Raw genomic sequence first — 16934 nt, 5'->3', positions numbered from 1 at the left:
TTCTGCATCTTGTCAGTTAAAGGACGTTTCACGATGTTCAAATAAAAGAATATATGCATTTATTCGCGTCGCTAGTGTTTAAAAGTAGCACGAGTGTTTTCATACTTGATTTAAATAGTTACGCTACTTTAGCACTAAGTATGTCCATGACTAATGCACATAATCGTCTGATATTTGAAGAGTTTGGTTTCAAACCGGGTTAAGTCCGCAATATTTTTGAGGAAAACACTTTTTCATAATATTATGGTAATTAAGGCTTGGTTGATTTTTTTATTTGGGTTAATGTATGATACTTGGGTTTACTTTTTAAATCAGTACTAAGCGATTTGCATAAAGATGAAATTTCTATTCAAATGTCAGTTATCACTGATAGCTACTGATCACATTGTCCCCTTTAAACTTACATTTTACTGTAAATAAAGCACTTCATGCTACTTTTTTTTCACGTGGTATCTTATTTCTTATTATACTCCATTGGGTATTAAAGTCATGCAAAAAGTAGCAGTTCTAGAAATATTGAGGGCATTGCTGTAAAGCAAATCCCTATGTATTGCTTTAAGCTAGTGTGTTGGAACCAATAAATCCATTTTGGGTATTTGTTTTTAAGTTGCTGTTTTAAATGGTGCCGATGTATAGATATGGGTCTCCTTTATTCAGAGATATCAAAATGAGTACAAACAGTCCTCATATATTGCCACAATGACTTTATAACGTCAGAAAATTGGGACATACTTGGCTGTGTACAAAAGTATGCAATATTGACTTCCTTGATTCATAAAGACATTTGAGTAAAAAATACATTTTGGTGTGACTTGACGCTTTCCCATGTTAAAACTGATACTTGAATTAATATTTACCACTTTACATAATTCCAGGCAGCACTGCTGCTTTATTAAATTATTGTTTCAACAATGGTATCATTTTTTTTAAATAATATCAGGAATTTTGTTGAAATATGATTGTATAATTTATTATTTCTAATCCAATGAAGTAGTACTCACTGTGGACGTTTCGAAGTCTAGCAGACTGCTTTTTCAACACTATTGTCGTTGTGACGATCTTCTGTTTATACCGCAGATGATACTGTTTGACACTCTTCGTTTGTCGTGAAGACGACACTGTCAAGCTAATGGTGTATCGTGAGGCCACTCACACTGACCAGTATTTGAATTACACATCCCACCTCCTACCTTTACACCAGAAATTGGGCGTGATAAGAACACTGATCGACAGGAAAGATAAGATCGTGACAGAAGACACCGATAAGGAAGAGGACGAAGCTAACATCAAGAAAGCGCTTAATACTTGTAGGTATCTACCTTGGAGTATTGACAGAGTTAAGAAACAAATGGAGATACCTAGACAGAAGAAGCAAAACACCAAGGAGGAGGAGAGCAACAAGTCAAAAGGCCTTGTCGTCATTCCATATGTTGAAGGGGAGTCGGAACGCATAGCCATAACTGTCAAAAATCACAATTATCATTGTACACTCAGAAACATGTTAGTTCACCGATTCACCCCAAAGACGAACGTGATCATCTCAACACCATGGACGTCATATACCTTCCCTGTAAGAATTATAATTCAAATTATGTTGGAGAGACGAGTAGGAAATTTAGCCGATTGAAGAACACCGCGTGGAAACAGCAGTAAGAACTGGAGCCAACAGAAAGGCATCTCAATCAAAGGTTAATAAATCGACCATCACCGACCACGTCATGAACAAAGATCATATCACAGACTAGGAAGAGGCTATGGTGGTAGGCAAGGAGGCTGTCAGATACAAACGTTGGATAAAGGAAGCAATACAGATCAGGAAACAAGACCACATCATGAACAGAGATGGGGACAATACAATCTTAGTCACACATTTGAGCAACCAGTTTCATCTGCGCTAAACAGAACATCGTCACAACAACAACAGAGAAAGGAGGCTGCTAGACTTCGAAACGTCCACAGTGAGTACTACTTTATTGGATTCGAAATGGGAAATTTTACAATCATCAATGGTGACTTGCTTATATACAGCTATGACACTTTCGATTGCCCTTCGCAATCCAGAGAACATGTTATTATTAAGTTAAAGCCATATTATAACATTTGCTGAGGAAGATGCCCTCACTGATTTTTTAAAATTCCGTTTTTTAAACGATTAAATTGTACTTTATTAAACCAATATACCCTGCAAAAATCAAGACTCTAAGTGCTGTAGTTTTGTCAAAATCCGTGATTTTGAATTAAAGGCTGATTCAGCGCTTTATTATTACGATGGAATTATTAGTCCAACGCATACACGATGTTCATAACACACAGTACGTCACGGCGTGCGGGACGGTGATATACACAACAAAGGGTCGTACCACAACATGACCGAAGGAGTGGTACGTATTGGCGACATGTGCGCTGGTAGTAAATTCCAATTTTCTTTGCTTTGCCGTAGTTGTTCGGCTCAAAAATAAAAGGGGATATATCTGACAGTAAAAGCTAACATTTTATGGCAAAGAAATGCTAATCTATTTTGTTTGAAAATGTTATAATATTGCTTTAAGGTCAAAAGTCATAGCTTTAATGCTGTAATTATATACTTACTTCAATACTGACAAGTTAAGTAGTTTACTGCGACGTATCGAATTTATTGAACTGATTTAGGTAGTGCTTGTAGTTCAATGGGGATATCGGGTTTAAATAAATGCATTTTGAAAGGAAAAAAGATTAATATTGCATTGACAGTTGAATGGATTATACTTATAGTTAATATTTGAATATATAATATTTGAATAGATTGAGGTCGAAAGCATACAGAGAAGAGCAGCTAGATTCACCATGAACAACTACAATAGAGATATCAGCGTAATCAGTATGCTGAACACTTTGGAGTGGGACTCGCTACAAGAAATGCGTAGAAAACCACGCCTAGCCATGATGTTCAAGATTCAGAATGGACTTGCGGGCATCGACCGAGACACGTACCTTATAGGCTGCAACGACACCAGGACAAGGACATACTCAAGAACCAAACTACAAAGGGGCAACGCAACCAAGAATGTCTACAAGTACTCCTACTTCCCACGCACGACTACTGACTGGAACACCCTGACGGAAGACATCACGACAGCACCAACTCTTCACAGTTTCAAAAGGCAGCTGTATTTTTTTCGCACACTCTCACATTATTCGCACATTCGACCTGACCTAAAGTAATTCCACTTTTTGCTAGTTGAAGCTGCCGACTCGAGCAACAAGTGATACGCATGTATTAACCTATTTCATACACGACTAAAAAATCCCGTAATTTTTGCAATTTTTAAAACAAAAATGTCACTAAAAACGTTGGAAAATGCAAACACATATTAATGCATCCACCCGCAAGAAAAATGAACGCGTCCGTAATCACTGCGAGTACTACGCGGAGTGCGCGCCCGTGCAATTGTACAACATTTATGCACGGCTAGTAATTTACTAACGTTTGCTCTGATTGGTTCTCACTATCTAGGAAGGTATGAAATTTAGTTCGTGCTACATGCTCCCTCTTTTGAATCCAATTGTAGTATTGATTATATGCGTTGTAACAGAATATTGAATGATCTCGATTAAGTTTTTTTTAATTAGTTTATTTCTTCTGGATTTAATTTTTCAATTACATATCATAGCTTTAAAAATGGTTCCGCGGGAGACAGCGATATTTATATTGGCTGCTTTGTGTGTGATCGCCTGTAATAATCGAAGAGAGTGGTGTTTTCCCAATAAAAGGGAATCTTTGAAGCTAATTTGAAAGGTCTAAAAAGTAGTCACTTTGCTAATTTGTCTTTATAATTTGGTTCAACATGGGTACATGTCCCTGAAAGAACTGTATTGTTGAGAACTGAATTTCTTGGGTATTTTAACGACCTTTTTAACTAACACACCGATTTATATTGTATAAGCTATCACATACTTTGACAATTGACCGCAACGTTTTTGAAATAGAAACTACCTCATTTTCAAGCCGTTTCAAGGAATCAAATATCTATCAATGGCAATAAGACACTTTATGCGCTGTTGATACGCAGTGATTAGCATAGATCATCGATTGATATTTGAATCCGCGGAAAGGTTTGAAAATAAGGGAGTTTCGTATAATTCTTATATTTCAAGAACGGGGTGGTCAATTGTCAAAATTAAAAAAGTGTGTGATTGCTGATGGCTACTTTCGCGAGTTGGGTTTGTCAAAATTGGTAGTCGGATTTGAAAAATGGTGCAATCAAAACCGAAATTCTGACAAAACTATGATATATAGCCCGATACAATGTGTGCTTTACAAGGTTGGGAAACATCCGCCATTACTTGTCTATTTGAAAAGCAAAAATGTTGACCATAAAAATGCTCACGGGGTAAGTTGAAGCATGTGGAAATCAAACAATCTTACACTAGAAGCCTAAAAGTTTGACACCAGTGTTTGAAAAAAATATACACGACCGTACTCACGACCGGACTCACTACTCACTATCAAGCGCTAACCGTATCTATATACACGGGAGTACAATCCCCCGGGGGCACATCAAACAATTGTGGTGGGTATGCTCCCCCGGAATTTTGAGTGGTGGGTCTTTGAGAGCTGACGGCGTACCGGTAAAAGGGGTTGTTTTGGAGCTGCGAACCGGATTGTGAACAAGTTAAATGGGGGGGGGCTTTTGGAGCTGCAAACAGTCAAAATCAAAGGGTCTTTCTTGGCTTTTTGGTTGAAAATCGCCTGAAAAAAAAACCCACCAGAAATATGAGGTATGACCAATTTTTGGGTCTTTTAGAGCTGAAATGATCAAAATCAAGGGTCTTTCGGAGCTCGATTTGTTGGCACTCTTGTGGCACATCCGCGTGAAAAACTGACGTCTCTAACAAGAACGATGTGAAGCGAAGTTAATATGAATGTACTTATGCTTATGAATGTATTTATGCTTACTTCTGCCAATCGAGATATGCACTTAACTTTTTTTATCAAACAACACAAATGTATTTGTATTACAGAAGTAGTGTACTCCCGTGTATATGCTCTGTGAGATTAGGTTAGCGCTTGATAGTGAGTAGTGAGTCAGGGTCGTGAGTACGGTCTTATGTAATTCTTATGAAGTTTCTAATGCGATATTTTATCAAATATTCAATGTATGTATATACATATATTTCATGTATTTTACATCAACGTGTCTCTTAATCATAGTTTTTTATGGATCGAATATATGTTTATGTAAATATTTATATTCTTTTAACATGTAAAACTGTGTTAAGGGGGTACTACACCCCTGCCCAATTATGTGCCTATTTTTCATTTTTCTAAAAAATTATAGCGCATTGGTGACAAGTAGGATATGTATATTATATGGCCAGGACCACAACTACTGCACTGGAAATTTTATTTCAGCACGGACAACAGTTGTGGAGTTACAGTAAAAGATGAGGGAAAACCAATATTTGATCAAAAATCAATAACTACTTGCCTTGAGTTGCTGAAATTAATTTCAGTGTAGTAGTTGTAGTCCTTGTCCCTATAATATACATATCTTACTTTTCACCAATGCGCTATAATTTTTAAGAACTATGCAAAAATAGGCACCAAATTTGTCAGGGGTGTAGTACCCCCTTAAGCCCATTATCAAGCTTGGGTCATAGGTTATATATTTTGTAATTATGTTTGTAAATATTTTGATATTGACAAGTAGTTTGGAGAGACGTATCGTATTGAAAGAAACCGCTTTAGGTAAATATTGAAAGCATCAGGTATATGCACTTTAGTAGTATTGAAAACAATAAACATTAATTCGAGAGTTACTTTGAATCATAGGAAAGCTGAATATTAACAACGTGTAAAGATTAAACAAATATTTGAACACGTATATTGATAATGGACTAGGTATATTCTTTAACGTTAACCAAATAAAGAAACTAATTGAAGTTGTTTGTAAAACACTATTAGCAAAGTTTTTACAGTATAAAAAAATCCCGAATTGAAATAAAAACACAGACCAGTGATTTCCATAATGCATGACTTACCATTTAACGGTAAGATAACACTAGTAGGGATTTTGAATAAAATAACCACCCACATATATAGAAAACAGCACTTAAATTGCCTATACTTTCCAATTGGGGATGAACTCAAAACTCACTCGCGGTTGGCGGCCGGTTCTGTCCGGTTCTCTGCTTTCTATTGTCCTAAACAAAAACAAGGACAGAACCGGGCGGAACCGGCGGTCACCTGCCGGTCGAATTTTGATTTCATCTCTTAGAACTTTTAATTTTTCTCGCTATTCTAATACTTGTTTCTAACTTAAAATTCCATATTTAATATTTACAAAATATTCAAGAAAAATTAGCCTAATTGCATTTTGCACAAACAGACATATCCATATGTAAAACAATAACAACGATCAGTGTTAGTATTATGTGAATTGATGTTACGGGTAAATTAGGTATATATTTTCTTGGCCAAGCTCGAACACCTGGAACGTTGGTGGTTCCGCGATAAACACACGGACATAGCGCGGTACAGAAGAAAGCATACACGCGCTTCACATTGCGTACACGCTTGGTACGTTACATGGACGCAACAGGTACGTTCGAGCTTAGACAAGAATTGCTTACTTCATCTCGGCCCTGATTTGGTAAAACGATCTAACTTGAAATTTGGACATTTTGAGATAAATCCATATCATGGGTAATGTGCGGGGGCTCTTTCCATTGGTGACATCCTAAAATCACCACCATGTTACATTTTCTAAGACATTAGATCTGTTAATAATTTATTTTCTTCAAAAAGAAAAACGTCAAGTGTTCAAACTTTAAAGGTCTTTTTCTCGAAACAACAATTTTAATTTCAAGTTAGATCATTTTACCAAATCAGGGCCGATCTGTAGTCAACTTTTACTCTACTCTTTTTAAACGGTTATCAGTGATTTGCCAACAACCACATCCTTAAATATTACAGTGATTTATGCGTGTGTCACCTCAAGGACTCGCCGATTAAATTATGGTTAAGTTTATAATCACTTGCTTAACGATGTATTGTTTTATTTCACTCATCGTTCCGGCTGGTTGAATAAAATAATCCATCTTCCACCTCGTGATGATACACCATCACACTCATAGACAGTTATCATTAATGTATAACAATCTGTTCTCAACAGAAATTGCAGCAGTATCTTACCGTAATCATATATGCACATACTGCGTTTTCCCTTGGTATCAGTGACATATATTGCATTACTTACCTATGTCGTATGTTTCATTGTAAGCCCCCGTGTTATAATTAAGCACATCAAATTTTGAGACTTTAATTGTATCAGGTAGCACTATATGGTTTTCGTCCAGTTCCGGCCATAGTTCCGTCATAGGATAGGCATCTTTAGTTATAAAATGAATGGATAATTAACAATAATAAATTATTAAGAATGTATTAATTGATATCTGTTATTATTGTTTTTTATTACCCATTTTCTTCTTCTTCGCTTCCTTTTCTTCTTCCTCTGCTTTTTCCTACTCTTCAACTCTTTCTTCTGCGAACTCTACTAACTTGCTGCTGTCCTCTTCCTCTTTTTCTTTTTCTGCCTCTTCTTTTTTCTTCTTCTTCTTCTTCTTCTTCTTCTTCTTCTTCTTCTTCTTCTTCTTCTTCTTCTTCTTCTTCTTCTTCTTCTTTTCTTCTTCTTTCTAGAAACATGCTCAATATCAAAAGTAAACATGACACAATGATATAACATTACATTAGGCGGAGGTGCCCTATTTAGCGTTAGCGTTGGATATTTATCTTACCTGGGTAAAAAAAATCAATCAAATAACTGGATAACCAAAGTTAACATTAAACAGGGCGCCGAATGTAACAGTGATGAAAGGTAAAACATGACTTATTGTTTAATACAGACTTGACATTTAATATGGAATATTTTTTCGCAAAATTCCAAGTCTTTTTAGGCCAATTCATTACATTATGAGCGCCGTAATGTAAACTAATGGAAAGCACATTTTCTGTTAAACAATTATTTTACAACATCTCCCGACACACCCCAATTAATATTTAGCCCGTGCGGTTTATGCAGACCCCTTCCAGACCAGTCTTGGAGTTTTGCAAAATAATATTCCATATTAAATGTCAAGTCTGTAGGTAATCCATGCAGTAGAGCTGGTACGCATCAATGTGAAATGGATGGGGTACTTCCGTAGCCTGTAATGCATCTACTTGACCATACTACTTGTTCTGGCATGTTACACTCTAGGCTTGCCTTCGCATTTCTAATAGTGAAATTTGCGCCGGCATGTAGGCAAATTAGCGCCGGCATGTAGGCAGTCCTTGAAAAGGTCTGTATTTCGGAAGTACCGCATTGTCAACATTGATGCGGATAAAATGTCCAGTGTAGATAGTCCTATCGACTCACAGCTCATCATATGCACAGCACATTCTTGTGAGTCCATCGGAAATCGGTCTAGTATCATCGTACATGACACCGTCAAGCTGATCCTGAAATTAAAAACAAAATGCAAGGTATAGTATTCTAAATATGTAAACAAATACAAGACACGGTCGAGTATGTGGTCCTGTAAATAAAATAACAAATAGTGGGGTATAATTGACGCGTTCTTTTATTATTACGATAATGAGCTCTTTCGTTTCTATGCGTTTCATCCCGCTGTGGCGTATTAGTAGAACGTGGCGTAGATTTATTTTAACATGGGGTAACATTTTCTTGAAGTATAGTGAATCCATCACCGTTTTGGCACAGAATATAAAGTTCATGCCACAAATGCGCGCGAAGCGCGAAAAAAATGTTGGCATATTGAAACTAAAATGATGAAATATGTTGCAAACGTGGAATAAATGCGAGTAAAGCACGCAGTAATGTGGACTTCTCCGCCTAAAATGGCCAAATACGAGGATAACTGGGTCATAAACTCACATATAGGCGTCAACATTGGGGAGATGATTGTATCGACCATCCCCCCTGCAAAAATAATTTGGGGATTTACCCCCCCCCCCCCCACACACACACACACGGGATTTACGCCTATGGCAACATATGTCTAGCTACTTTTAGTTAAGATTTTCGATACACATTTTTAGAGAAAGCTTCTAATGATGTTAAAATTGATTTCAACTCTCTGATCTTTTTTTTTCCCACTGAAAATTGATATTGGGGTTGCAAAATGCAATTTGTGTTATTTTTAGCAATATGTAATAATATTGTCATAATTAAAATAGTTAAAGCCCTGAAAGTTAATTAAGTACGAACTTTCTATTTGCTGTGAAAACATTGTTCCATCTATATTTTATAATTCCTTAACCAACAAAAATTGCATCTTTATAATCTTGAAGTAATATCATCGAAGGACAATGCATAACTTCATGAAGTTTTAAATTCGTGAAAAATTTTAACATTGTACTTCGGAATATCCTACTAGGCTGCGCCCTCAAGATATTCGTCGGTTCATTTCAGAAGTATTTGTTCACAATACCCCAAAAATCACAATGAGGCGCAGTTTGCTGGAAACTTTTAAATCGACATCGCGCCATTTTCTAAATCTTATCACGTTCGAAATGGCTGAGAAGTTTTGATAATTTTAAGTATTATAGTCACGTTTAACCCTGACACTGCAAAAAAACAGTTGGTTGAAATCATTATTGGGCTTCGTAAATAATGATAATAATATCAAATAATATTAACCAAAATGCGTAATTTATGATTGTATAGGTCAAAGCCTGGCGTTGGGAAATACATGATTGATGAAAAAGCGAGTGAAAGATTTAGATTTTTCCAACTGTTGACAGGCTTGCAACATGGGTAAATGTTCGTCCAACCTTTTTGTAGTGTAGAGCCATAGTATTACTTGCAACTTCTTGATATTTCGACAAATTGTGCAAAATTTAGCACCTCAAATACAAATGTATTCAGCATGTGCTAGAGGGTTCCTTTGGTTCCATAAATAGTAATAGTTATATTGATTTATATATCAAACAATATTTCATGAATTGCCAAATTTGCAACTTTTGTCTAGTTTCACACTTTTACCACTGAGTTTAAAACATCTTGACTCCTTAAATATATTTAATTAAAACATTATGACATTATATTAGTTATGTACACAGATTACAAAACATTATGTATGTTATATAAAACGCAACCTTCACAGCAACATGTTTTCCTCTTGTGCGAAAATACTCCGGTTCTCATCAAAATGTACTTTTAGATCAATTACCTTTGCTATAAGGTACGTAAACTTGAACCATAACCTTTCAAAATAATAAAAAAAAAGTTTCGGAATAAACACATCACAAGAAATAAGTTCACCTCTGAACATTTCGTCATAACATCGTAAGGTAAAAATTTGTTCGAGACTTGTTCGAGACCGATATAGAAAAGCGAGCAGGCAGTTATGCGCATCATTTACGCATCATTTGTGCATAGCGTAACGCGTGACCAGCGAGCGTGTATGTGAATTTATGCGAGCGTAAGTTCGGACTTTAATGATTTGCACAATAACAAAAGGCAGAATAATGTTCGCCAATTATAAGACGAACAAACTATAAACCCTTAATGATTTGACAAATCTTCTTGACAGTCTTTAGCTCCCGGTGAAATTATTTCGCTCTCTCTGAGATGACCAGTATGTCATACAACCCGGGGCAATATACGGTATGACCGGATGAATCAGTTACATCAGATGACCTTGTCTGATCCAGCTTTCCAGAAAGTGACTTTGCTTGAGGCAATTAGTTATCCAATATGAAGAGTTTGTCACTGCATTTTGATCAATGAACAGTTAGATGCGCTATTAACCTCCCTTTATTTAGACTAAAACATTGATAAATATCTCAAACTGTTTATGAAAATGGTACTAGGCATAACACATTGCCGAAACAGAATTCCATTAATCCTAGCCACCATTTATCGGGATTGCCAGGTTGTACTTGTACACACGTATTTGGTATTGTTTCGCGTGACCACGTGTCCTAACCAAATCGTTACACATTTACCTAAAGGCACATGTTTTCCTTTCTTATTTCGTTAAAACAATATTTGATAGACGCCCACCTTCAAGTTAATGTTCCTTATATATAAAAATGAATTAGATTCGGCATGCTATAGGCCCTGCGGTGTAGCGTGGTGTGTATATTTCCTAGTTGATCAATCACTTTGAAGTTTGATGAACACATGATCAAAGTAAATATATATTACAAACAGCAACTTTATTTTATTACTTTTTTATCTTCCTATTATTTCATGATTTTATGATAAATACCCCTCTATCAAAAATTCATTAGATGAACCCAAACAACCGTAATATTAATTTCAGAAATCATATCATAGATGAAATGGTTACTCTAATAAGCCCAACGCAATTAGAAAAGTGCAACTACTCGCTACCTCAGGATTACATTATCGTAACTTTTCTGACTGTCTCATGTCAAAACCAATTGAACATACCATGATGCAAGCTGAAGACTCTCTAACGTTAAAGAGATAATAAAAGATAACACAAATAAAACAAATATTGTGATGTGCCCCGAGTAATTTAATTTGATTATTTATCTTTGTTTACAATTCCGAGTTATTTCATGAGTGATGACAGTTTTGGGAATTCCCTCTCATGCAAATCAAATTGAATCATATGCAATTGTGGATTGAGGGGAATCCTCTGTTCTCTTTACAATGTTCAGTGTATTGCACCATTAGTGGAATCCCCTGTTCTCTGTTTATAATTGTTCTTGGGAATTTCCCAGATTGCATTATATATTGTGCAAATATCAATTGCCTATTAATATAATGGGATTTTCCAGTGTTTGGGATATAAAGTAAATGTAAACACAATTCTACACAGTGCAGTGTTGTTTTGGGCTTGTAATAGTGTGCTTTCAAAAATTTCTGTGACTTAGAAAACCCCGCGTTTTTTTCATTAAAGATACTCAATTTGTCTGGTTTTCAATGGGTCAGTAGCTAAATTGTCGCATGATTCAGAGAGGCTCGTCCTTTATAACGTACACAGCCAATTAGCCTGTCACTCTTTATTTTCTCCACGTAGATATAAAACTTGTTATGATTGGATAAGAGAAAAGACCGCGTTTTTTAAAATTAAAAATTGGAGCTTTATTTAAAATATGCTAAAAGCTACGAGAGTTGAGAGCCAAAAAGTATCAACTCACAATCACCTGCTGCTACAAAATGAGCATTTAGTCGCCAGGGCACTTTAGAAGATACAGTTCATTAAGGGGGTACTACACCCCTCAATAAATGTGTGTCTATTTTTGCATTTTTTTCAAAAACTAATAACACAGCGGTAACATTATAGGGGCAAGGAATCCAATTACTACACTGGAATTTCAGTGACCCGTGACAAGCGGTTCATTATTTATGATAAGAAAAGAGGTACCGCTAGGATGTACATTTCCAATCATATATACTGAACCGCTTGCCTTGAGTCACTAAAATGTCCGTATAGTAATTGGATTCCTTGCCCCAATAATATACATAACTTTTGTTACCAGTGTGTTATTAATTTTTCAGAAAAATGCAAAAATAGTCACAAATTCACCACAGGGGTGTAGTACCCACTTAATCATGGCAAAATTCAATAGAAAACATAAGACATTGTGGAGGAAATATTGATTTTTGAAGACCAAGTTTGGAACCAAATTATGCTCATTTTGTGAGACCTGATTATAGTGCGTTACGGCTTCCTGGATCTGAACCCTCATCTAATAACTATCGAGCTAGACAAAACCACCAGTGCCCACATGAGTGACATTGAGAACATGAACTTAACAATCAACAAGAAGAAGAAGGCTGCTGGATAAGTAACTTTGCTAAAACAAGGTCAAGAACCCCCTTTTTCTAAGAGTGTACACTTCAGATCCGTATCTCAGAAATATACGTTACTGCGGATTTACTGCCCTTGTAGAGTCGTCCATTATTGACATTGATGTACGGCGTCTAAGATTTAATAATCTAAGTGTTGATGATTCCTTTATGTCTGAATATTACTCGTAACCAGTCACCTAGAACAAATTTAAAAGAAAGTAAAAAGTGTGTGCTTCATTTAATCCGAGGTACGAGTTACAAGCATTCATTTTAATACTATACATATTAATTTTTAATCACATCAGACATATCGAATTGCATTCTAATGTCCTTTTGATATAAAATAATTTGAAATTCGTGATATAATACAGATTTTATGGCAAAAAGAATTGATATTTTTGATTTAACAGTCCTCGAAGTACAGTTTATCAATTGTAATGCTATGTACTTTATAGTGTATGTAGCTGTTATATAAAACCGACCATCAATAGAAAATGTTGACCTTTCATATTGAAGATATATACATATTGAAGATATACATTTTCCCCCCAAAAGACATATATTTACTTGGTGTTTGGAGGAAAATCTATATATTCAATACAATAGGTCAAAATGTTCATATGATGGACGGCTTTTCATCCCAGCTACGCTTACAATTTACTTCGAGAATTGTTAAATGTCAAAAGTATCATTTTTTTAAATAATTTACGATAAAATGTGTTAAATTTTTTTATTTGATATCAGAAGAACATTCCTCGTATTTAATATGCAATCCGATATGTCTGATGTGCTCTCAGGTCCCACAAAATACGTAAAAACGTCGCTATCCGAGCCTTTAATGATGTTTCAAGCTGTCTCGATCTATTAAAGAAGCAAGTTTATTTTATGTTCAAAGATTTTGGAACAGTCTCTCAGTATACACTTATAGCTAAACTCAACTTAAAGGAGCTTTGATTTTGATTTAAACTTTTGATCCAAACACAAGGAAATAATTCCTACCTCGGAATTTTCAGATGGTACTCCATCTTTCATCAGCGAGTGAGTGACTGTATCAGGTGATACTCACTTGCTGATGAAAGATGGAGTACCATCTGAAAATTCCGAGGTAGGAATTATTTCCTTGTGTTTGGATCAAAAGTTTAAATCAAAATCATGATTTATACCAACACAGATGAACTTTCATGAACGTCAAAGGAGCTTTGTTTATCGTTTTCATCCCTTTTGCCAATAGTTTGCAGTGAACATATAATGCACAATTTTAATGATATATTCTTAAGGAGTCGGATATTAACGTTTTTGCACAGTATTTGGTTAGTGGGTCCTCCATATCAAATTACATTCTGAATACGAGGAATGTCCTTCTGATATCATTTTTTTTAAATTCGCGATATAATTTATGGCAGATTATTAAAAATTGATATTTTTGTACATTTCGTATTTTCCCTAAACGACATAAAAATTTTCAGGTCTTTTGGAAAATTTATTTCTTCAATACGATAGGTCAAAATTTTCAAATGATGGACAGCTTTTCGTCACAGCTTAATATATACACTTTTTAAAGTGTATCGTTTAATTTAAATGTTAAAGTCATAATGTACGATCTTTTTTCAGAATTTACCTTTATTTTTTTCAAAACTGATTTTTTGGCATATTTGTAATACTTACACATGTTATAACTTAAATCTATGAGCAAACTGTCAAATTCGTCCTATTTGTAGTAAAACGGGACGATTCTGTTGGTCCGACATAAAGTCATAATTTTTTAGATTATGACTTTATGTCGGCCACGATCGCAAACCGTAGTCTCGTACAAAACTAAGCTTGGTTACGCTCCCTCCACATGTGGAGGAGCGTAACTCAAACTGGCCGCGTAGGAGACTAACTCTGAGGCCGCACTCGCTGTCCTGATCCAAATAGTGCGATATGTTTCGAGTGATAGAGGTGAAGTTTATGATGTTGTTTCTTTGCAAATTCCCAATGTTTTTCGCGTCCAAATGTATTGGGAACTTTCATAATGATTGCATATTATCATTTTAGAAGAAAAAAAGAAAAATCTAAAAATTTAAAAAGATCGTACATTAAGGCTTTAATGTCAAAAATATTAATTCTTAATCATTTGCCATACATTGTAATTATCTCGCAAAATTATTTAATATCAGAAGGACATTCAGAATGCAATTTCATGTATCTGATGTGCTATTATGTCAAATAAAAAATACTCTGCAAACGTTACTATCCGATCCCTTAACTTCGAAGTCATTAACAAAAAATTACTCCGTTGTGGGGATCGCTGCTAGTGCCTGGAAGGAGTTCGCGTTTATTGCATATACAACGTGCACGACACAGGTTTATTCTACCATCATTCCAGATTTGTGTCAAGAAATACTCAAGGCAATTTAAAGTTTCTCACTCAAAAGCCATGGTGTTAAAATTCTTTCATTTTAGTTGAATTAACACTTGGACCTTTGATGCACTCACATAGCTGACAACTTTATTGTTATCCTTTTTATGGCTCGTTTCTCATTCTTAAATAAGAGGCCGTTTACCTTTAGCCTTAAAAGTGTCGGCGCCTGGGTGGGGGAATTGGGTCACCAACTTGAGCTTCCCCGTTCCTGTCAGAAAAGGAATACTTTATGGATACAAATGGTAGATTTTTAAATTTTTGTGTGACACGTTAGACCAAGATCATCGAGATTTGAAACGACGTGTTCTCTGCAAAGAGACTCTGTTTGAGCTCTTAAATTGCTTCTCCTAGTTAAATTTCCGCAAGGCGTTTGCAACTTTAAACAAAAATACGAAATGCCCTTTTATAATTCAATTTGTAAATATATGAAGAAGATCAAGGGTAAAACAACACTCGCATGATTTCACTCCACCATTGACTATTTTTTTCGTTTGGATTCTTTTTTCCCCAATACATTTGCTAAGAAAGTTTAAAGTCAAATGCGATCACCATCGTCGACGTAAAGATATAATCACTGAGACGGTATAGTTTTGTAGGTTTCCCTTTACCGTGCATGCAATGCTGTCTTTCATAGTTTGGACAGGTCAAATTATCTGGTAACCGTGCAGCTTTCGCGCAGGTGAACAATCCAGTCTTAAGGCGACGCGATCTTTTGTTGGTCGAAGCAACCAAGAAATAAATCAATTTTCATTGGCTAAATGAATATATTATTGAAAAATAACACTTTGATAAATTGCAAAAGTTCATTTTACAAATCATATGGTCGAATCCAACCAAAAGTGTCCACGGGCCAAAAATAAAAGTCCAAAATAAAAATGTCTCCACAATTTTTTCCTTTTGCCCATTGATTGATGGCATGTTGGTCTTATAGGAACCAAAAGTGCCATCACTAATCTTGAAAAATAAATCCAGGACGTGTGATAGTAAATGTGACATCAAAACCCAATGTTACCTACGAATACCACTAGGATGCTTTCACTATCGCAATACTAATCAACCTAAAACAAATGGAATATTCCCATTAACACTTTATTCGTGTAATGTAGACCACGGGGTGTCAGGAAAATGCTAGCTCAACCAGAAAATATTTGCTTTTATTTTTATAACGCGATCAATATGATCTTAGTCAATTTATGCTAGTTTATTTTTGAAAATGAAGTTTAGGTCAGTTTCTGTATTTTATTTATCAAATGAGTATGAATAAATTTACATATTGTATAAGAACGAGTAGGATATCTGTTTTCAGGAATATTAGGAATTATACGCATACACCTAATGCTTTATAAAATGATAGATGAAGAAACCCGGGTATTCGTAGGTAACATGAGCGATTTAACAATTTAGATCTCTTTCAGATGGTACGTCCAAATGAATAAGTGTGTTTACCTTGGATCAAAAATTTTTGATGCTTTTAGCAAGATTTTGAACACTTCATTTTGATATACAAGTAGTTAAACAGCAAATTTACATAATAAATATTTGTTGAATGAATCCGTATATGGGTAATAATATTGTCCGGGGGTACCGTTTAAAGTTTTGACAATTAATTTCCATTGGTAGGGACACTTCATTACACATGTCATGTATTATGCTGTATTCGTAAGTAACATTTCAGTATTTGTAGGTAAGAATTAGACTTTTGGTGGATATCGCAATCA

General features: G+C 35.3%; 1 protein-coding gene across 4 annotated transcripts in view; it reads right to left on the bottom strand.

Moving 5' to 3' along the window:
- The window catches only part of LOC140142087 (glycine receptor subunit alpha-2-like), a 224845-nt gene that overhangs the window by 36901 nt on the left and 171010 nt on the right, over positions 1 to 16934 (bottom strand). For all 4 annotated transcript variants that reach the window (XM_072164041.1, XM_072164039.1, XM_072164042.1 and 1 more), the window contains exons 5-6: positions 8397 to 8479; positions 7239 to 7370 (exon numbers count right to left, since the gene is read on the bottom strand). In XM_072164041.1, coding sequence (XP_072020142.1) covers positions 7239 to 7370; positions 8397 to 8479 — 215 coding nt within the window. The remainder of the gene's footprint in view (positions 1 to 7238; positions 7371 to 8396; positions 8480 to 16934) is intronic.

The sequence above is a fragment of the Amphiura filiformis genome, chromosome 20, assembly GCF_039555335.1.
Source record: "Amphiura filiformis chromosome 20, Afil_fr2py, whole genome shotgun sequence".
Lineage (NCBI taxonomy): Eukaryota > Metazoa > Echinodermata > Ophiuroidea > Amphilepidida > Amphiuridae > Amphiura > Amphiura filiformis.
The sequence above is the reverse complement of the archived record's forward strand: the minus strand, read 5'-3'. Positions and strand labels throughout refer to the sequence as shown.